General features: G+C 45.9%; 1 protein-coding gene across 5 annotated transcripts in view; it reads right to left on the bottom strand.

Moving 5' to 3' along the window:
- UHRF1 (ubiquitin like with PHD and ring finger domains 1) overlaps window positions 1-21,585 on the bottom strand; it is a 60,113-nt gene that overhangs the window by 5,866 nt on the left and 32,662 nt on the right. For all 5 annotated transcript variants that reach the window (XM_016197872.2, XM_016197874.2, XM_087816672.1 and 2 more), the window contains 13 exons: window positions 17,254-17,517; window positions 16,423-16,583; window positions 13,428-13,643; window positions 8,103-8,203; window positions 7,804-7,990; window positions 6,900-7,023; window positions 6,695-6,802; window positions 6,312-6,416; window positions 5,400-5,506; window positions 3,885-4,047; window positions 3,670-3,807; window positions 1,537-1,693; window positions 1,305-1,462 (listed from right to left, as the gene is read on the bottom strand). In XM_016197872.2, the coding sequence (XP_016053358.1) occupies window positions 1,305-1,462; window positions 1,537-1,693; window positions 3,670-3,807; window positions 3,885-4,047; window positions 5,400-5,506; window positions 6,312-6,416; window positions 6,695-6,802; window positions 6,900-7,023; window positions 7,804-7,990; window positions 8,103-8,203; window positions 13,428-13,643; window positions 16,423-16,583; window positions 17,254-17,517 (1,989 nt within the window). The remainder of the gene's footprint in view (window positions 1-1,304; window positions 1,463-1,536; window positions 1,694-3,669; window positions 3,808-3,884; window positions 4,048-5,399; window positions 5,507-6,311; window positions 6,417-6,694; window positions 6,803-6,899; window positions 7,024-7,803; window positions 7,991-8,102; window positions 8,204-13,427; window positions 13,644-16,422; window positions 16,584-17,253; window positions 17,518-21,585) is intronic.

The raw sequence follows: 21,585 nt of genomic DNA, 5'->3' as shown, positions 1-21,585 counted from the left end.
ATTCACCAACAATACATATGATAAGGGGTTAACATCCAAAATATATATGTCAAGAACTCACCAACTTAACACCAAAAGACAAATAATCCAGTTTAAAAATGCAGAGGACCTAAATAGACATTTCTCCAAAGAGGACCTACAGGTGGCCAATAGACATGTGAAAAGATGCTCAACGTCACTAATCATCAAAAATGCAAATTAACCACAAGGGGATATCACCTCACACCTGTCAGAATGGCTACCATCAATAAATCAACAAGCAACAAGGGTTGGTAAGGATGCAGAGAAAAGGGAATCCTTGTGCACTGTTGGTAAGAATGCATATGGATGCAGACACCACAGAAAACAGTATGGAGTTTCCTCAAAAAATTTTAAAACTAGAACTACCATATGACCCAGCAATCCCAGTTCTGGATACAGGCAGCCCCCAACTTATGATGGCCCAACTTAAAATTTTTCAACTTTGCAATGGTGTAAGAGCAATACCCATTCACAGTAGAAACTGTACTTTGAATTTTGAATTTTTATCTTGTCCTGGGCTAGTGATATACAGTCTGATACTTGCCCAGGGTGCTGGGCAGCGGAAGCAAGAGGATTTTGCCCAACTGGAAGCTAATATATGTGTTCTGAGCACATTCACAGTAGGCTGGGCTAGATGTATCAAATGCACATGATTTATGATGGATTTATTGGGACAAAACCCCACCGTAAATCAAGGAACATCTATATATGTCCAATAGAATTGAAAGCAAAGACAAGAAGAGATGGTTGCACACCTGTGCACATAGCAGCATGATTCATGATGGACAAAAGATGGAAACCACCCAACTGTCCACTGACATGACGGACACACAGAATGTGGTCCTTGCAGACGATGGAATATTATTCAGCCTTAAAAAGGACATTGACACCTGCTACAGTGTGGATGAACCTTGAGGACATTATGCTGAGTAAAGCCAGCCAGACGCAAAAGGACAAATACTCTGTGATTCTATTTACAGAAGGTCCCTAGAGGAGTCAGATCCATAGAGACAGGAGGTAGATGGCGGGAGCCAGGGGCTAGGGGAGGGCCATGAGGAAGGAGTGTATAATGGGGACAGTATCAGTTTGGGAAGATCATGAAGTTCTGGAGCTAGATGGTGGCGATGGATGCATGACAATGTGAATGTCTTTAATGCCATTGAGCTGTACACCGAAAAATGGTTAAGATGGTGCATTTTATGTTATCTCTATTTTGTTGTTATAAAAAGAAGTTGGCAGTGGGCAGTGGGGGGAAGGCCTCCCAGGCCAAATGAGATGCTCACCGGCCCATCCTTGAGCGACTTGAGGATCTCCGTCCACAGCTTGGTGTTGCTCTGGTCCTCCTTGATGAGGCCTTTCTGCTGGGCTGTGAGGCTGTAAGGCTCCACCTTGGTTTTCTTGGGTGACCTTCCCGGGGACCAGGAACCCGTCCTGCCCCCTCCTGAGACAGAGCAGAGTGGTGAGGGCAGGCAAGCCCAGGGCCCATGGACAGGCTGCACACAGAGAGACACACACCTTCCGACTTGCTCTTCCGTTTGCCCTTCCTGGGGGATGTGAAATCCTCCTCTTCTTCCTCCTCCTCCTCCTCTGTCTCCGCCTCCTCCGCTGTCCTCTTTCTGTTCTCCTTCTCCTTCTCCTTCTTGGCCAGCGCCTCCAGGTAGCCTTCCGGATACTGAGGGGGCCAAGGCACAGGCTGGAGGAACACGCTGGGGCAGTGCGCCTCCTGGGTGACCCAGGTCCCTATGGGGGTTCAGGGACCAGGGACCGCCCCACCCTGACATGTGCCACACTGCCCCATACTTTCTGCCACCTCCCATCTCTCCTCACCTCACAGTCACCCCCTCCCGAGCCCACACCAGCCTTAAAAGCCTTAACTCCTTCTACGTGAAGGAGTGAGGCCTCCGCTCACTCAACCCCTGAGCCTGGGGCAGTAATCTCATCACTGGGCTCACCAAGTATGCAGGGCTAACCTGCCCAGGCCGGGTGAGACTGACGCATTACACAAGATAATGCAGGTAAAACGCTTAGCATCAGATCCAGCCAATATGATAACCTTATTATCTTTATTATTTCCTTTAAGGGGTAGGCAAACTTTCCCACAAGGGGTCAGGTGGTAAATATATTTCCAAGCTCTGCTATGGCCCAACAGCAGGTAGGGCCTGGTGTGAATGAACGGGTGTGGTTGTTCTCCAAGAAAACTTCATTTGCAAACAATTGCCCCGGGGTCTTAGCTGTTTTCCAACCCCATTTTGATGGCCCTTGGGCTCTAAGTCCGAACAAGCATGACTTGGTTATAAACCTATATCTAAGGCACCTAGAGTCATGTCTGATTCGGAAATATTTCACCAAGAAATCTCCAGCCTTCTTTATTTTTTTAATCCTCGCCCTAGGATATTTTTTCCATTGCTTTTCAGAGAGAGTGGAAGGGAGAGAGGGAGGGAGAGAAAGAGAGAGAAACATCGACATGAGAGAAACAAATGACTGGCTGCTTCCTGCACAAGCCCCAACCAGGGCTGGGGATCAAGCCTGTAACCGAGGTATGTGCCCCTGGCCAGAATCGAACCCTCAACCCCTCAGATCAAGGACTGACACTCTAACCACTGAGCTGAACCCACTAGGGCACCAACCTTCTTTAAAAGAATCACTAAGTTGCAATGGAAACTGAAATCAGAAATAAGTCTGGCAAGCGTTGCCAGTGGTTGAGTGTCAACCCCTGAAGGTTCAATTCCCGGCCGAGTTGCAGGCTCAATCCCCAGTACGGGGCGTGCAGGAGGCAGCCGACTGATGATTCTCTCTCATCGTTGATGTTTTTATTTCTCTCTCCCTCTCCATTCTTCTCTCTGAAATCAATAAAAAAACATTAAAAAAGAAAACAAAAACCCTACTTCCTACCAGATGCTGATGTTCCCATCCCACAGCTAGTTTTCTCCCTAGTTCCTCAGCTTCTGAAATTACCCATGGTACACACATTATGTACAAAAGACAACTACTTGTAACCCCCCAGGGGGGTAGGCACTATCAGACTCTCAATGATAATTAAAATGCCTTAAATAGTCCCAAAACAGTTATCAGCTGTTAAAGCACCTCACCATAATGAACAGAAAACACCACAATTACAGTGCCAAAAGCCCAATTGCAGCAGAGGGTGAATTCTCGGAAGGTGGAAGATTCCATTTCTGTAAAGCGGCAAGCAATGGCAGGGAGGTACCAATCCTCATCTTTAAACTGACTTCTCTATAGTCCACCAGTTTTGTTGGTTTGTTTCTGGGTTTTTTTGGAGGGAGGGGACATCCCAATTGATTTCAGATAAACCCACCTACTAACAAAGGTAAGACAAGTCTGGATCTCAACTCTAAAACTATGAACATAAAGGCATAAACATGATCTGCCCATCCCCAATATCCACTGGCTACAGAATTGAAATGGGGCAGACAGCAGCCAGGTGTGGCCAGCTCAGCTCCTGGACATCAATTAGGATGACAGAGAAACCCGGGAGAGCTTCCAGGCCAAGAAGGCAGGCTCTGGCTGACTGAGCACTCACAGCCCAGTCCTCCTGGGGGTGGCTCCTACCGTGATACCCAGTGACTGACTAGGAAGACAAGGCTCAAAGCAGGACTGCTGGGTCAGGTGAGCATGGTCTGGACGAACCTGCATGGTCAGTCCCAGCTTCTTGATCCGGTCTTTCCCTTCCTTTGTCCAGGGACCAGGTTCACTGTCGTCCCTCCGCAGAAGATAGCGCCACACCAGGAAGCCCGATTTCCCCTTCTCCGGCCAGTACCTCACAACCTGTGAGAGGTGAAAGCTGGTGTCAGTGCCGTCTAGGACTGGAGGCGGCCCCGGTGGACGCAGGAAGGACCTCTCACCTTGTAGATGCCATCGTACCGGTTGCCCTCAGTGGGAGCATATTTGCTGTGCTTGCGGCCCTTGACGTTGCGCACCACCCGGACTGGCTTCCCTGAGCGCCAGTCCTTGGCCTCAGCCCCTTTGCGGTCATTGATGGGGGCACTGCAGTTGAGAGCCAGCGCCCTGCAGGGAGAGCCGGGACCACGTGCTATAGGTTGGATTGTGACCCCAAAAAGAGAGGGAATCCTAACCTATGAATATGACCTTCTTTGGAAAGAGGGTGCTTGCAGATAGTCAAGTTCAGAGGAGGTCAGAATGGATGAGGGGAACCCTAAATCCAATGACTAGTGTCCTTAGAAGAAAAGGAAATTGAGACACAGACACAGGGGAGGACACCACGTGAAGACAAAGGCAGAGGTTGGAGTGATGCTGCCACAAGCTAAGAGACACCAAGGATTGCTGGCAGCCACCAGAAGCTGAAAGAGGCAAGAAGGACCAGCCTACAGCTTCAGAGGGAACATGGCCCTGTGACACCTTGATTTTGACTTTGGCCTTCCAGAAATATGCGAGAATAAATTTCTGTTGTTTTAAATTACCCCGTTCGTGGTATTTTGTTACTGGAGCCACAGGCTACTAACATAACCATGTGGGGAGGACGTCATCAGGAGAAAAAAAGGAGGCTGCAGACTTGGGCCAGCCAGGCAGATCTGTCTGGCCCAAGGGCACAGGGGCCTGGGGCAAACCAACCAGAGGTCAGGTTCAGCACTCTGACCTCTTTATCAGGTGTGAAAGAAAGAAGAGCTGCAACTATGCAGCTGTTTTCCAGGTACAAACAGTACTTTTTAAACAAATTTCTTAGTTTGTGTCCAGCAAGTGTCACTTAATGTTAACTTACATGCAGTTCCTCACATTAAATCTTTTCTGAAAACATGACTTTTAACAGCTACTGAAATTAAAATATTCCACTAGACAAATAATTGTACAATGAACCCTTCCCCTTTTTAAAGAAACATTCAAGTATTAATACTTTGCTGTTTTACATATTGGTAAGATAAACATTACTACCCATAAGGTTGTTTCCTACCCACATCTCATACTTAAAAAAGACTTTCCTTATCCTGCAATTGAGGGGTCAGCAAAACCAACCCACTAACTGGTTTTTCAAGTAAAGTTTTATTAGAAGACAGTCATGCTCATTAATTTATGCAAGTTCTGCAGCTGCTTTTGTGCTACGAAGGCAGAGCTGACTGGCTGCAACAGAGACCATGCAACTCAGAAAGCCAAAAAGATTATCTGGCCTCTTTGGGGAAAAATTTACTTTAATGCATTGAATGAATCACAAGTTTTTCAGAGTAGACAGAGAAAGGAAGACATGGATTTTTAGCATCCATATGTTCTACCACACTCTTAATGGGAATCTAACTTCCTACACATGACACCCCAAAACAGAACCAAACCCCTTCCCTGTGTAAGCCACCAGCGGGTGGAGCAGAAGTGAGTTGGTGAAAAAATAAGAAAATCTTGTTTCTGCAAACCTGTTGGTGTTGGTGAGTTTTTGATCACAGGACTGTTCTGCAGTCCGCTTGTTGCCAGAAAGATCTCGACCACCGCTACCTGTATACGTGAACGAATTCCCATGGTCCTGAAATAGAGATGGGCAAGCTGAACCCTCCAGAGAAGAAAAGAGACTCCACTAAAAACAAACCCACAACACCTGCTAGGATGTCAACTGTCAAAGAAACAGAAAACAACCAGTGATGATAAAGATGTAGAAAAATTAGAGCCCTGTGCACTGCTGATGGGAATGAAAAACAGTGCAGCTGCTGTGGAAAATGGTACAGAGGTTCCTCAAAAAATTAAATGTGATCCAGCAATTCCACTTCTGGGCCAGTCTATACCCAAAAGAACTGAAAGCAGGGCATTTCAGAGATATCTGTACACTCACATTCACAGCAACATTATTCACAATATCTAAGAGGTGGAAGCAACCCAAGTGTCCATCGACAGATGGGTGGATTAACACAATATGGTCCATTCCAGACAATGAAATATTATTCAGCCTTAAAAATGAAGGAAATCCTGCAATATGCTACAACATGGATGAACCTTGAGGACACCATGCTCAGTGAAATAAGCCAGTCACAAAAGGACAAATACTGTGTGATTCCACTCACAGGAGGTCCCTAGAGGAGTCAGATCCATAGAGACAGAAAGTAGATGGTGGGAGCCAGGGTCTGAGGGAGAGAGGGGGGGAGTTAGTATTTAATGAGAAGAGTTTCAGTTTGGAAAGATGAGAAAGTTCTAGAGATAAATGGTGGTGATGGTTACACAACAATGTGAATGTACTTAAATGCCACTGAGATGTACACTTAAAAATGATCAATATGGCATATTTTATGTCATGTGTATTTTACAATTAAAAAATAAATAAAACCACCCACACTCACCACGTCATCCTCATACCCGCCAGCCAGGACCAAGGAGTACGCCCCATCATTGCTCCGGCCATGGATGCCCGCCACATGAGGCCGATGGACCCCTGACTCACTAACCTGTGAAAACCACAGAGAAACAAATGGCACCTTCTGGAAGGTGCTGTAGAAAAGCTCAACCCCATCCTCCTGCTGCTGCTTTGAGAGCCAGTGGCCTAACTTGCAGTCTGAATGCGCCACACCGTTATGAGAACCTCTCCCCTGAATCTGGGCCACAGCACAGGAGGAGCTGGCTTGAATTCCAGCTGTGCCACCTGCTTGAGGGGTGGCCCTCTCCAAGCAAAAGGGCTTCTGAAAGACCAATGCCTGTCAGCCAAACTCCAGATGTTTGTGAGTACCTGGACTCTGAACCTCCACATGGTGCCCACGGGGATCCCCGGGATGGGTCCATAGTGGTTGGACGGAACGATGGTACACTCCTTGGTGCGGCCCACGCACGCCATGCCCTGTCCATTGCAGAAACAGAGATGGAAGAAGAGTGTGAGGAGCATGGGAGGGTGGGCAGGGCTGCCGGGGGCATGAAGAACGAGGACACCACCTCACCTTGCCCCAGTCCCGCTGCGAGGACGACGTGGCCGATGCCATTTTTGCCTTCTTCTTACTCTCTTTCAGCTTCTCCCCTGCTAACACCACCTCACTGGCGTCATTTCGACACTCAGGGCAGTACCTGTGACAACAGGGATGTCACCGCCTGTCCTTAGCCCACCCCATTCCTACTAGCCCTGTAAACACCGCTGGCTCCTTCCAGCTCCCTGCCATCCTGACCTGTCCAAGAAGGGGAACCTTTTAAATTTAAATTCATTAAAATTAAGTAACAAATCCAGTTCCTCAGTCATACATGCCACATCTGAAGTGGTAGTAGCCATGTGTGCTGAGTGGCAACTGTCATGGACAGTGCAGAATGAGAACCTTTTCATCATCACAGAACATTCTACTGAACAGGCTCTTGTCCCTCTCCTGCTGGAAATTTCACAGCGCCTCCCAACAGGAAATTCGATGGGCACCTCCTCACTGCTATGGACTTTCCCCCCAACTCCACAAGGGGGGGTTATGAACGATAGCCACCTCCAAGTTATAGTGACAACTGTTAAACAGGTTAGGGTGCTGACACCGGAGCCTGGTGCATCTCCACCTTTCCACCATGTCGGCAGTTATTGGTCCGTGCCAAAAGCACCATGGCCAACAGACGCGCTCCTGGGCGATGCCAAGATGCCTGGTTCTCTGCTTCCTACCTGTAGAGTCTCCTTCCCCACAGTTACCCATAGGCCTAGGCCACACCTGGAACACAGAACATTCCCTCACCCCATTTCTCTCATTGCCCCTCGTGGGTTTATGAGGTGACAGACAACATTAGTGTCATTTCTTGACACCTACCAGCCCCCTATCAGGAACAGCTGAACACCACAGCCCTGAACCTGTCTCTGAAGCTTTCGAGGCATCCACTCACCACTCTTCCTCCTTGGGGACACTGCTGAGAGGCGGGCAGAGGCAGTATATGTGAAAGGCCATGTCACACTCGTCACACAGGAGTTGCTTGTCAGGATCCTGCTTGCCCCCACACACGTGGCAGGCACACACCCGGCAGAGCTTGCTCTGGTCATCTTTGCAATGCTTGCAGGAGGGCCCGCTCTTCCCTGGACACAGGAGCCAGGGTCAGCTTGGGCAGGGCCAGCCAAACAAAGAAGAAACGGGAGGCCCTACCCAACCCCTAAAGTGGGAGATACAGGGGGCAGAATCAGAACTCACTTCTCATTGGGTTTTCAACCACAGGGCTCCCCTCGCCTGGACGCTCAATCTTGAAAACCTCATCCACAAATTTGATCCGACAGTCGTTGAGAGAATTATCCCTGTGAGAGACAAGTTGTTAGAACATTCCAGTTGGCCAGCCCTGCTAGGGCTCCTCTGAGAGGACTTGGCCACCTATCACATTCTCAGAGTATATGAGCACCTCTAATGAAATCAAATAAGAGGCTTCTCAGGGCCCTTGTGCATTCACATAGCTACTGTCCTTGCCCATTCAGGTCCTACTAAACCAAACACAAGACAAAAGAAAGCAGCATATAAAAGTTTCATTACATAATACAGAGAGTTAAGTTCTAACCTTCAGGCAGGAGAGGCAGATTGAACAGAGCCCATGATGCAAAAATCACAAAGGTAGTCTGGCCAGTGTGGCTCAGTGGTTAAGCATCGACCAATAATCCAGGAGATCTCTGTTTGATTCCCAGTCAGGGCACGTGGCCAGGTTTCAGGCTCAGTCCCCAGTGTGTGTGTGGGGGGGGGGGGGGTGCAGGAGGCAGCCAATCAATGACTCATCATTGATGTTTCTCTCTCTCTCTCTCTCTCCCTTTCCTTTCCTCTCTCTGAAATCAACAGACATATTTAAAAATATATATATCACAAAGGTAAAGTCTGATCAATTTGCCACCATCAAAATACAAAAGCTCCTCTAAGTTAAAACGACCCTCCAGTCAATTCGACATCTACATTCACAACATCCAACAAAAATGACTGTGAGCCACAAACACGTGCCAAGTGGGTAATTCCACATTTCCTAGGAACCACATTCAAAAAGAACAGATGGAATTAATGTAAATATGTTTTATGTAACCCAATGTACACAAAATATTTCAATATGTAATGAATAGTAAAGAATTACTAATAGCTTTTTTTTTAAAAAAAGGCTTTACTTTTTAGAGCAGTATTTGGTTCACAACCAAATTCAACAGAAAGTACAGATTAAGAGCTTTTTATAGTCTTTTTTGGTACTAAGTTTTCAAAATCCGGTTTGTGTTGCATACTCATGGCACATCTCAATGTGCACTGGCCACATTTCAAGTTCTCAGTAGCACATGTGGCCCATGGCTATGGTACTAGACAGCACAGATCCAGATCTGTTTGCCAGTTCACAGGATATGACACCATGAGGATTCAGATGACAACAGCCAGACTGCAGAAGCTCTATGGGACAAATGACCAGATTTCCCCAAATAAATTAAGAAAAGGGGAAAAAGGGGAAGACAGAAAACCTAAATATAAAAGATTTAAAACATACATATCGACCTAACTGAAATCTGTGGACATTACTTAGATCCTAATCAAAGAAATGGTTTAAAAAAAAAAGAGAGATAACTGGAAAATTGTACAATAGATCTGTGTTATTCAAACATTACTATTAGGTTGTAATAATAGCATTCTAGCTACGTCCCTTCAAGAGTAATTTTAAAGAACTATGTTCTAAAATATTTACAGATTAAATGATTGGATGCATGGGAGTTTTGCCAATGCAATGGGGTGGTAGCATTCTCAGATAGAGGAAAACCAAGACAACTCCATGCTAGCAGACCCACTCTCACAGAATAATTAAAGGGAGTTCTTCAAATAGGAAGTTATAAAGAATCTTCCAGCAAAAAGGAAAGGAAAAAAAAAGAAAGAGCAATCATAGCACCATCCAATACACAAGATAGTAAGAGGTGACTGGGGGGGGGGGGGGGGAATACCAGTATGTCACATGTTTATATGGTAAAATTCAGAAAGACCACTAAGAAAGCTATACAAAGCAACACACTCCAAAGACTAAAATAAATCAAGACAGAATCCTAAAAAACATTCAAGTAACTCCCAGGAAGGACAGAAAAAGAGAAACCAGAAACAGAACAAAAGAAAGAACACAAATAATAAAATGACGGACTTAACCCCTAACATGCCAATAATTACATTAAATGTGAATGGTTTAAATATGCCAATTAAAAGGCAAAGACTGGCAAAATGGATTTAAAATGACCCAATTAGCCCTGGCTGGTGTAGCTCAGTGATTAGAGCATCGGCCCACACACCCAAAGGTCGTGGGTTCGATTCCCAGTCAAGGGCATATACCTGGGTTGCAGGTTCAATCTCCCTGCTCCCTAGTCCAATCAATATGTCTCTCTTACATCCATGTTTCTCTCTTCCTTCCCCCCCACACTCTCTAAAAAGAAAATGGAAAAAATATCCTTGGGTGAGGATTAACGCACACAAAAATTACCCACTTATATGCTGTTTACAAGAAACTAACTTTAAATTCAACTATGTAGGTTGACAGTAAAGGGATAAAAAAAATACACCAGGCAAACAGTAACTTTTTTTAAAAAGCAAGTGTATTCAACACACTCACACATAGACCACCCCTTAGATAAAGTAGGCTTCAGAGCAAAGAAAATTACTAGAGACAAAGAGGGACATTACGTAATGATATAAAGATCGATTAACCAGGAAGACAAAACTATCCTAAATGAGTACACACCAAACAACAGTCTCTTAATTATGAAGCTCAAAGGAGAAAGAGACAAATCCACAATTATAGCTGAGGACTGTGACAGGCCCTCATCAACTGAGAGAAAACTAGACGGAAAATCAGAAAGAATGAGAAGATGTGAACAACAAACACAACCAACACAATCTAACTGTTATGGAGGACATTCTACCCAACGACAGAAAGGTTTTTTCCCCAAACAACCGTGGAACATTCACCAAGACAGACCCTATTTTGGGCCATAAAATAAACCTCAAGAAATTTAGAAGAGCTGAAATCATACAGAGCATGTTCTTTGGATATAATGAAGTCAAACTATAAATTAATAACAGAAAGACAATGCAAAAATCTCTAAATGCTTGTCAATTAAACACCATACTTCTAAATAAGCCAGAAGTCAAAGAGGAAGTCTCAAAGGAAATAAAAGAAATAGAGAACTGAATGAAAAGAAAACTCTAACAGCAGAATGTGTGGAAAGCGTTAGGGTGGCGCTTAGAGGGGAATTTATAGCCCTGAAATGCTTATATTAAAAAAGAAATTTTTCTCAGTTCACTCGTCTAAGTTGCTACCTCAACAAACTAGAAAAAGAAGAGCAAAATCAGTCCAAGGAAAGGAGAAAAGTAAAAGGATGAGAGAAGAAATCAGTGAAATTGGAAACAAGAAAACAAGACAGAAAAGCAGTGAAACAAAAAGCTGGTTATTTTTTCACAATAACATCACTGTGGCTTCCTCCCTGGTGTCCCTGCTGCCACGCTGCCCCCTGCAGTCCGTTCCCAGCTCAGCTGCCAGGGTGATAATTCTCCATTGTAGATCAAAGCATGTGGCTCCCATGCTCAAAACACCCCACTGACTGGCAGCAATAGAGGATAAACACCAGTTCTGTGCCACTCCTGGCCATACCCTGAACATCCAAATGCATAGAGGGTTCCAGTCTCCACTCCTCACTTCCTCCCTCCCTCCTTCCCTCCCTCCCTCTACTCCAGCCCACTGGCCTCCTCACTAGTCCAGGAATGGCCCTGCCCCAGGACCTCTGCACCTATCTGTGCTTGGGACACTGTTGTACAGAAATGTGTCTAGATTTGCTACATTCAATGGAATATTATTCAGCCACCGAAAGGAAGATCTGACACAAGCTACTACATGGATGAGACTTGAGGACACTATGCTGAATGAAATAAGCCAGACGCAAAAAGACAAATACTATGTGATTCCACTCATATGAGGTCCCTGGAGGAGGGACAGAAAGAAGATGGTGGGTGTCAGGCTGGGGGAGGGGGGTGGCAAGTTAGTGTTTAATGAAAATAGTTTGTTTGGGATGATGAAAAAGTTCTGGAAATGGAATAGTGCTGATGGTTCCACAATAATGTGAATGTTCTTAATGGCCCTAAACCAGGGGTGGGGAACGTCTGGCCTGCGGGCCATATATAGCCTGCAAAATCATTTGGTCTGGCGCTACCAAGGCAACCGCAAGCAGGGCTTGAAATTCAATAAATCTAGGAGCTTTTTTTCATAGATAATTTTAAATTGATAATTTTGTATGACCCACAAATGATATTATAAATATCCAAATGGTCCTTGGCAGAAAAAAGGTTCCCCATCCCTGCCCTAAACTGCACACTTAAAAATGGTTAGGAGGCCCAGCCAGTGTGGCTCAGTGGTTGTTGGCCCATGCACCAGTTTGATTCCCAGTCAGGGCACAAGCCCAGGTTGCAGGCTCAACCCCTAGCAGGGGGCGTGCAGGAGGCAGCCCCTCCATGTTGATGTTTCTCTCTCATGGAGGCTTCTCTCTCTCTCTCTAAAATCAATAAAAACATTTTTTAAAATGGTTAGGATGGTAAACTTAATTATTATTATTTTTAATTCTCACTTGAGGATATTTTTTCCATTGCTTTTCAGGGAGAGTGGAAGGGAGGGAGAGAGAGGGAGGGAGAGGGAGAAATACAGCTGTGAAAGAAACACACTGACTGGTTGCCTCACTTACGTGCCCCAACCTGGGGTGGGGAACAAACCAGCAACCCAGGTACATGCCCTTGACCAGGAATCAAACCTGTGATTCTGTGCGCAACCAATGCTCTAACCACTGAACCACACCAACCAGGGCTCTGTCATGTATTGTTCTAACATACACACACAGAGAGAGACAGAGAGAGAGAGAGAGAGAAGGGCGAAGTAGAACAGTGCCTGGCAAGTATTTTCTGCAAAAAGGCAAACAGTAAATGTTTTCAGTCTCTTTCCCAACTACTCAGATGTACAAGTCCAACACAAAAGAAGCCACAGATAATCAGCAAATAGATGGGTGTGGCTGAGTGCCAATAAAACTTTATTTGCCAAAACAGGCAAAGGGCCAGATCTGGTCTGCAGTCTGCTGACTCTGGATGTGGACCACACCACTATGTGGGTTTGTTTGTGTATGTTTATGCTTGTTTATGCACAGAATGTCCCTGGAAGGTCACAGGGACAGTCATATATCCAGAAAGAAGAACTGGTGACTAGGGGACAAAGAGCAGGGAGAATATTCACTGTGCAGCTTTCAGTACCTTCTGATTTTGACACATTTTAAGTTCTTACCTATTTGCCAAATCTAAAACAATATTAAATAAAAGAGAACAAGGAAGGCTCAAATTTCCACCTAGGGCTCTATGGTTCCTGAGCAGGGCTGTGAAGGGGTCAGTCTCAGAAAGATCACCAGTGGGACAGCAGGAAGTTGGAAAGGAGCCCCAGAGGGGAGGCCAGGCAGAGGCTGAGGGCCTTTCCCAGAGAGCACTGGCTGGATAGCCACTCACCCAAACCTGACGTTGGCATACAGCTCCCGTGCTGTCCGGGTCTCACGCTTCCGCTGGATCACTGCATCGTACCAGAAGCCCCGATCCTTTGGGTTGTCAGCGTTGTAGTTGACCATGACCTCCTGGCCCACCTCCAGCTCCTGCCATTGGAGGATGTGTCGGGCTCGGGCCCGGACGTCCCGTGAACTCATCTGGACCACACCGTTCTCCGGGTAGCTGGGAGGAAAACCCCATGCTCAGATCCCAGGGTAACAGCAGACCACCTTCCCTCCTCGAAGAGAGAAGCGAGAAGGCCGCACACAACATAGGTGTGGTTTATTCTCATCACAGCACCAAGTAAATTCCCCTCTGCTGGTGTCGAAAATACACAGGTACAGAAGACAGGTTTCAATTACAGAAGGTGTTATGGGTTGATCTTGTGTCCCCAAAAAAGTTATGCTGGAGGTCTAACCCTTGGCACCTGGGAATGGAACCTAATTTGGAAATAAGAGTCTTTGCAGATGTAATCAAGTTAAGATGAAGTTACACTGCCTTCATCCATTATAACTGGGTCCTTATAAAAGGGAACAAGTCACAGACACAGGAGAATAACATGAAGGCGGAGACAGAGACTAGAGTAATGTGGCCAGAAGCCAAGGATCACAGGCCACCACCAGAAGCTGGAAGAGGCAGGGAAGAATTCTTTCCTACAGGTTTTGGGAAAATCATGGCCCAGCTGACAGCTTGATTTTGGCCTCCAGAACTGTAAGAGAATGAACTGTCATTATAAACCACCCAGTCTGTGGTAGCTTGTTACAGCAGCCCTAGGAAACAGATATAGAAAGAAATCTGGAAAGGTAAACTTTTTCCACATGTGCATTTTGAAAATGATTTCTGCAGAGGGACATACATTATTTCACTTATGTAAATATAATGCATTGGCATTAGGATACAATAGGAAGTCATCATGCTGGATATGCGGAAATACTTCAGCAGCCACATAAAAGGCATAAAATAATTGGGCTGAAAGAAACATATTCTATCAGAAACAAAGTTAAACCTCAACTGTGAGGAGACAATCCCAAACCTATTATAAGTAGCTATTATCACCTGGTTTTGCTAGTAAACCACCAAGAATAAGTGTTGCTAAACTTTTCCTGTAAAGGGCCAGATAGTAAGTACAGTAAAACCTTGATATAGCGATCTAATTCGGGCGAGGGGGTGTCCATTAAAGCCAAAAGTCCGTTATATGATAAAGTAGGTTTTCTGAATGCAAATGTTAAAAATTGACAAATTGGTTAGTTTACCTGTTTTTACTTATGTAGGCATGTTTGTGTAATTAAATTATGTATGAAAAGTTTAATTTCACAGAATTTTCTATATGTATTACTGTAATTTTAAATTTATACTGAATATCAGGTCTAGAAAATGCGTGCATTCACCAGTCACCGAGAGCAAACAAATGCACACGGCTGGGGCGTGGCTTAGCGCATGTGGAACATCAGCCGGCACACATGAAAACTGCTGCAGAGTCACACCACTCGACAACAGAACCAGTTACCTCAAACCGTGCAGTGTGATCACATGCTAATCATTCTTCGAACACTGTTTACTAGTGGTGACTCTTGGATTTAATGTAGACTATAGTTGTAGATATGTAATATTTATTTATGTCGGCAAAATTACTACAGTGTTTTTTCCAACATATGGCTTATTCACTAAAATTTGTTTAAAATAACGGTGAACTAGTAACACAAAAATGACCTGTTAGTTTAATTATAAACAAATCTTGGTTAAAAGCATTTTAAAATTAACAGGGTGTTAATTTTCACGTATGACATACAGACCAGAAATTTTGTCCATTAAATCCGAAGTCTGTTAAATCAAGGTCCACAAAATCAAGGGTTAACTGTATTTTTGGCTTTGGGAGCTAGGTCTCTATCAGGAATACTCCACTGTGCTGCTATCTCCGAGAAAGCATTCACAGATAATATGCAAACAAATGGGTGTTGATGTGTTTCAATACAGCTTTATTTACAAAAACAGGAGGTGGGCCGGATTTGGCCTCGGGCCTTAGTTTGCATTCCCCTAACGGAGAGGATGGGAATCTTGTGTCTACTGTGATTCATTATTCAATTATTTGAATAATTTTTATGGCGCTAATAAGCTTAGTATGTGCCAGAAACTGGGATAGGCAGTAGAGACACAGGAGAGAACCAGATGAAGCTCCTCTGCCCCCTAGAATGTGAGCTCCCTGTAGGCAGGCATGCTTGCCCTGTTATGGACTAAACCGTATCCCCACCCCCCACAATGTGACTATATTTGGAGATGGGGCCTTTAGGGAAATCACTGAAGTTAAATGAAGTCATACAGTTGGGTCCCTAATATGATGGGGCTGGTGTACTTATAAAAGGAGACACCAGAGCCCTCTCTTTCCACATGAGAACACAGTGAGAAGACAGCCAAGAGGAGTCCTCACCAGGAAGCAACCCTGCCAATACTTTGATCTTGGACTTCCAACCTCCAGAACTGTGAGAAAATTAATGTCTGCTGTTTAAGCCGCCCAGCATGTGGTATGTTGCTATGGTGGCCCAAACCTACTAAGACACCCTCTGGGTTCAAGACAAGAATTCCCTGTGCCTAGCACAGGGCCTGACATACAGAATAAATGCTCAATAAATACTCAACTCACTCCAGTGAGGGAGAGAGGTGACAAACATGTAAGATGGTTTCATGTGATACCAGTGAAATAAAACATGAAATGGAGGGGAAGGTGGCGGAAGGGGGTAGCTCTGACTGGAAGATCAGAGCAGCGCTCTCCAAGGAGACCTGAGGAGAGGTTGGCCTAGCTTTGGGTCCCCATAATGCTAGTCCTCTAGGGGTGGCCTCCTGTGTGGTTTGGGAGCATAAGGATGGGGGCCTCGAATCCTGACTATCATCCCCAAGGCTATACCAAACTAAGTCCTATATATACAGGACCAATAGCTCAGGCCCACCTGCCTGGAATGACACTCACTCATCATATTTCACGTGATAAATGATGTCTTCTTCCAGCGTGGAACAGGAGGCAGAGCTGCAGGGCTCGTCCTGGGACGGTGCCTTCCTTGTCACCCTGACAACCTGCGCCTCAAACCAAGCTCCCATGTTCGTGTCCCGAGCATCGACATACTCATTGACCTGCAAAGGGAAAAGGACACTCTCTCATCCGACCCAGGAAAGGAACACTAACAAGGGCTGGTTTTGGTTCTTGGCACTGGCTGCTTCAGGCCTGGGACGAAAACCCAAATGCCTGGAATAGGGTTTCTCGGCTGCAATAATGTGGACACTGGGGTCACTGAGAGGGGCCATCCTGATACTATGGGGTCTTCAGCAGGATCTCTGGCCCCCACCGCTGTCAGTAGTACCCCCAAGTCATGACATCCACAGATGTCCCAAGATGTTGCCAGTGTCGTGGAAGCAGGATCAGCCCAAGGAGGCCAGAACTGTCTATTTCTCAAAAGAAGCTGGGAATTCAGATCATGTGAAATTTCATGATCTTAGAGGGTGGCAGCGAAATCAGAAATTTTACAGCCACTGCAAAGGCCAATGCAGACACCTACAGGCTTAGACCCAGGATTTTGCTTTAGGGTATCAGAAAGGAAACTGGAGTAGCTTATGTTTCTGTCAAAGAAACCAGGTTTTCACAGCAGAACTGGGGGTGCCCAACCACAGGGATAGAGGGGAGCTGCCCACCCTCCTGAGCTTACAGCTGGGTGGTGGGGAAGCCGAAGAAGACAGAGGACTGTGGGGAGTGCTCCTCAGGGGTGCAGAGACTGGCCAGACCCCAAATCTTCTGCAGGAGTCTCACCTTGTACAGGCCCAGCTCCGTCTCAACACAGACATCCTCATCTGCTAAGCCTGCCTTCCCATCTGCCTCCACAGCCACCTCGCCGCTATTCGAGGACTTGTCCGACTCGCTCTGACCCAGGCCACAGCCAGAATCCGTGTCAGAAAGCTCGGGGTCTCTCTCCTTGCTGCTGCTGGGGGGGAGCACAAGGCTCTGCCGAACCAGGAGCTGGATGGTGTCGTTCAGGCGAACATCGTAGTCAAAGAGGGTGTGTCCGTCCTCCATCTACAGAGATACCAAGACAGGAGTAACTCACCCGCCAGACATTTAGCATGTACGCTGGGTGCCAGGCAGCAAGAACAAGCAGTGAGAAAAGGAACGAATATGTCCTTGGATTATGGGGCAATAAAACTTGTCACCTCCTGGACATGCACACTGATATCCCTTTCCCAGGACTGCCAGGCCCTCTCAAATGAGGACTCATGGTGTCATACGATAAATGTCCCCAAGAGCACACAGCATAACCCTGCTGTGCTACAGACACACATGAGGTGTCAGAGGTCTCCTTAGTACTCTGTGTTTTGCAACTTTTGTTACAACAAACATGAGTTGTCTTTATCACTGGTTCTCAATTTAAGGGTAATCCAGCACACAGGGGACACTGGCACATAATGTCTGGAGACATCTATGGTTATCAGCTGGGATGGGTAGGGCCAGAAATGCTGCAAAACCTCCAACAGTACCAGGGATGGCCCCCCAAGACAATGACTTGGTCCCAATGTCAGCGGTACCCAGGGAGGAGATCCACCCTATGTGAGCCCAAGGAGACATACACTCAAACATCCACAAGTCTCCTGTATAAGGCTCTATCTAGCTCAGGTCTTACCCACACAGGGCAGCTTCTCAGACCCATTAACTCCACCCCTCTCTATTAATTCCTTTATGTTAATTCCACCTGCTAACAGGACCCTGTAAACAGCACAGCTCAGCAATCTATCATGGGTGTTACTAGGCAGGTGTGCAGGAGTTTTGTCTTCTGAGCTGAATCCCGAGGGCACCAAAGGCCGAGGAATTACCTTTTATTAGAAACTATCTGAAGGCACTCTGCCAACACCCTATAAGGACCTACAAGTACACCTTATTCTATGCAGATGCCCCAAAGGCACTGTGACATTGGGGCTGGATCGTTCTCAGTGAGGGGCCATCTTGAGCACTGCAAGGTGTGGAGCAGCATCCCTGGCCCCCACTCACAATGCCAGGAGCTCCCCCAGTCATGAAAACCACAGATGTCTCCAAACTTCCAGTGTCCCCTTGCAGCAGAACAACCTGCTTCAGAAGCAGTGCCCTAAAGAAAAGGGAAAAAAGGAAAACATACCCAAAAGATCAACTTTCCCTCCTTCCCAATTTTTACCAAAAGCTGCTGTTTCAAAGACCTGGTTGCCATTAATATGCGAACAGCATCAGAGTCCCAGTGGAGGCAAGAACCTGGGTCCAAGGTCATCCTTCAGTCCAGTGGTTGTTATTCTCTCTTTTTAAATTTATCTTCATTGTTCAAAGTATTACAGATATCCCCCTTTTTTTCTCCACTGACCCCTTCCCCCTCATGCTCTCCCCCATCATGTTATTCTTCCTTCAACACAAATCTGAGAATCTGATGGAGGATGACCCCTCCCCCCAGGAAAAATGCATCTGAACACATCATCACTTGCCTACAGCTGCAGAGGCTGCTAGGGCCTCTCTAAAACCCCCCTAGATGTCCAGGGCCCACTCTACCTGCTCACCCAGCAAAAAGTAAGAGCCTCCAATGTGCCTGGCACTGCCCAACTACCACAGGAAAGCCAGGGAGACTTAGATGCAATACCAGCCCTCAAACACGGGGCAACACAGAACAACCATGACACCGGGTTAGAGGTAACATGAATGGGAAGGAGAGACAAGTCAACCTGTGTGTACCCATGTTTAAATCAGCATGTTTCACAGTAGCCTAAGTGTCCACTGATGGATGAATGGATAAACACAATGTGTCCACCCATGCTGTGGAATATTACTCAACCATGAAAAGGAGTGAAGCGCTGACACTCACTACAATGTGAATGGACTTTGAAAACATCATGCTCAGTAAGAAAAGTCAGACACAAAAGGCCACGTAGTGTGTGATTCCATTTATATCAAATATCCAGAGCAGGCAAATCCACAGAGACAGGAAGTGGGTCAATGGTTGCCAGGGGCTGGGGGAGGAAGACGGGGAATAGGGCAGTTATAGCTAAAAAGTGCAGTTTCCTTTGGATGAAAAAGTCCTAAAATTTACTGTGGTGATGGCTGAAAATCGCTATAAATATAGAGTAGAATATTAAATTGCAAATTTTATTTTATTTATCTCCTTTTTTGTTAATCCACACTGGAAGAGAGAGAGGTTTTTTTTGGTTTTTTTGTTAATCGTCACCAGAGGATATTTTTTCCATTGATTTTTAGATGGAAGAGAGGGAGGGAGGGGAAGAGAGAAACATTGATATGAGAGAGACACATTGATTGGTTGGTTGCCTCCCGCACACACACCAACCAGGGCCGGGGATTGAACCTGCAACCCAGGTATGTGCCCCTGATCGGGAAATCAACCTGAGACCCTTCTGTGTGAGGGCTGACACTCCAACCACTAAGATAGACCGGCCAGGGCAGAACTGTATATTTTAAAGGGGTAAACTGTATATGAGTTCAATATCAATAAAGCTGGGTTTTGTTTTTTTTGTTTTTTTTTAAAAAAGGCAGTCCAAAAAGGCTGCATATATATAATTCCAGCTACTGATGGTCCCAAATTATGATGGTTCAACTTAACAAATTTTTTACTTTTTGGTGGTACAAAAGCAATATGCATTCAGTAGTAGCCAATTTCAAGTTTTGAATTTGGATCTTGTCCCATGCTGGTGATATGCAGTCTGATACTCTCCTGTGGCGCTGGGCGGCAGCAGCAAGAAGATTTTGCCCAACCAGAGGCTAATAAAAGTGTTCTGTTCACAATGGGCTGGGCTAAACTGTGATGCTCAGTAGATTAGGTATATTAAATAAATTTTTGACTTATAATATTTTCAATTTAGGATGGGCTTATGGGGAAGTAACCCTGCAGATTCAGGTCTGAGGGCAAAACTCCCTACGGTATTTTTTTGTTGTTTTAGAGAGAAATGAAGGGGGGGGCGAGAGGGAAAGAGAGAAAGTGGGAAGAGAGAAAGAGAGGAGGAGGGAGAGAAACATTGGTTTGTTGTTTCACTTATTTATGCATTCATTGATTGCTTCTTGTATGTGCCCTGACTGGGGGTTGAAACCCCAACCTTGGCGTACCAGGATAATGCTCTAACCAACTGAGCTACCTTGTCAGGGCCAACTACCTACAGTATTTAAATTATGTCTCTCTCTCTCTTTTAATCCAAGTACGCTTCCTGGACATTTGGAATTTTATGCCATAAGCATTGTGTAAATCTAAATAAACACATATACGATTTAACAACTAAGCACCTGGTTCCTTTTGGAAAATTGTATTATAAGCTTGCCATGCCTATTGCTTCTGCCCACTTTCTGCCCTTCGTTACATTTTTAGGTGGTATTTTTCAGGGTGCCAACTGCTGCCCCAACGCCCAAGAGCGGGAAATAAATACCACCGGGTTTGGCATGTGGTGGTTCTCTGGTTAGCTTAAGAGGTGGTGATTTGGGTGAGAGGTAGAGGGGACATAAGCCAGACTGCAGGGTCATAAAGAGGGTGGTGTAAGCCTTGTACCAAGATGGACCCAGAGCTGGAGAAGAAAAGGGAACTTGGAGAGGGAGGAAGTGAGAAACGGCTCTGCCCCTCTTCTAGGAGATGCAGCCACCCCCACCCCTCCCACCACAGCCTCCAGGCCTCCGCAGAAACCTGAGGTGCAGATAGATGGACAGAGAGATGGAAGAGAAGAAAACACAGGGAGCAGGATCCCAGGTGTGGCAGAGGTGACACAACTGCCCACTTGGGAAGGAGCGAGCAGGGTGAACAGCACCTCAAGGACAAGCACGACCCTTCTCTCACATCCTAGCTCCTCTCAGACATGAAGAGGGCAAATCAGGCATGACGACTCAACTCTGTCCTTTGACCCTGCAGGGTCACAGCTGAGGATAAGCCCTGGAGCAACATTCTGGTGATCTGGAAGGCCAAAATTCTTCTGACGTCACCACTGTCACTGGCCATTTTCACTCCTCTTGTGCCACAGGGGTACAGAGGAGCCTACATGACATAGGATGATGCCACCCTTCTGATGACTAAGGAAACGTGTGCATGGTGAATTCTAATTTTTTTTTTAATCCTCACCTGAGGATATTTTTCCCACTGATTTT

This window comes from Miniopterus natalensis, chromosome 4, assembly GCF_054644295.1.
Source record: "Miniopterus natalensis isolate mMinNat1 chromosome 4, mMinNat1.hap1, whole genome shotgun sequence".
Classification (NCBI taxonomy): Eukaryota; Metazoa; Chordata; class Mammalia; order Chiroptera; family Miniopteridae; genus Miniopterus; species Miniopterus natalensis.
This window is presented reverse-complemented; position numbering and strand designations above follow the sequence as displayed.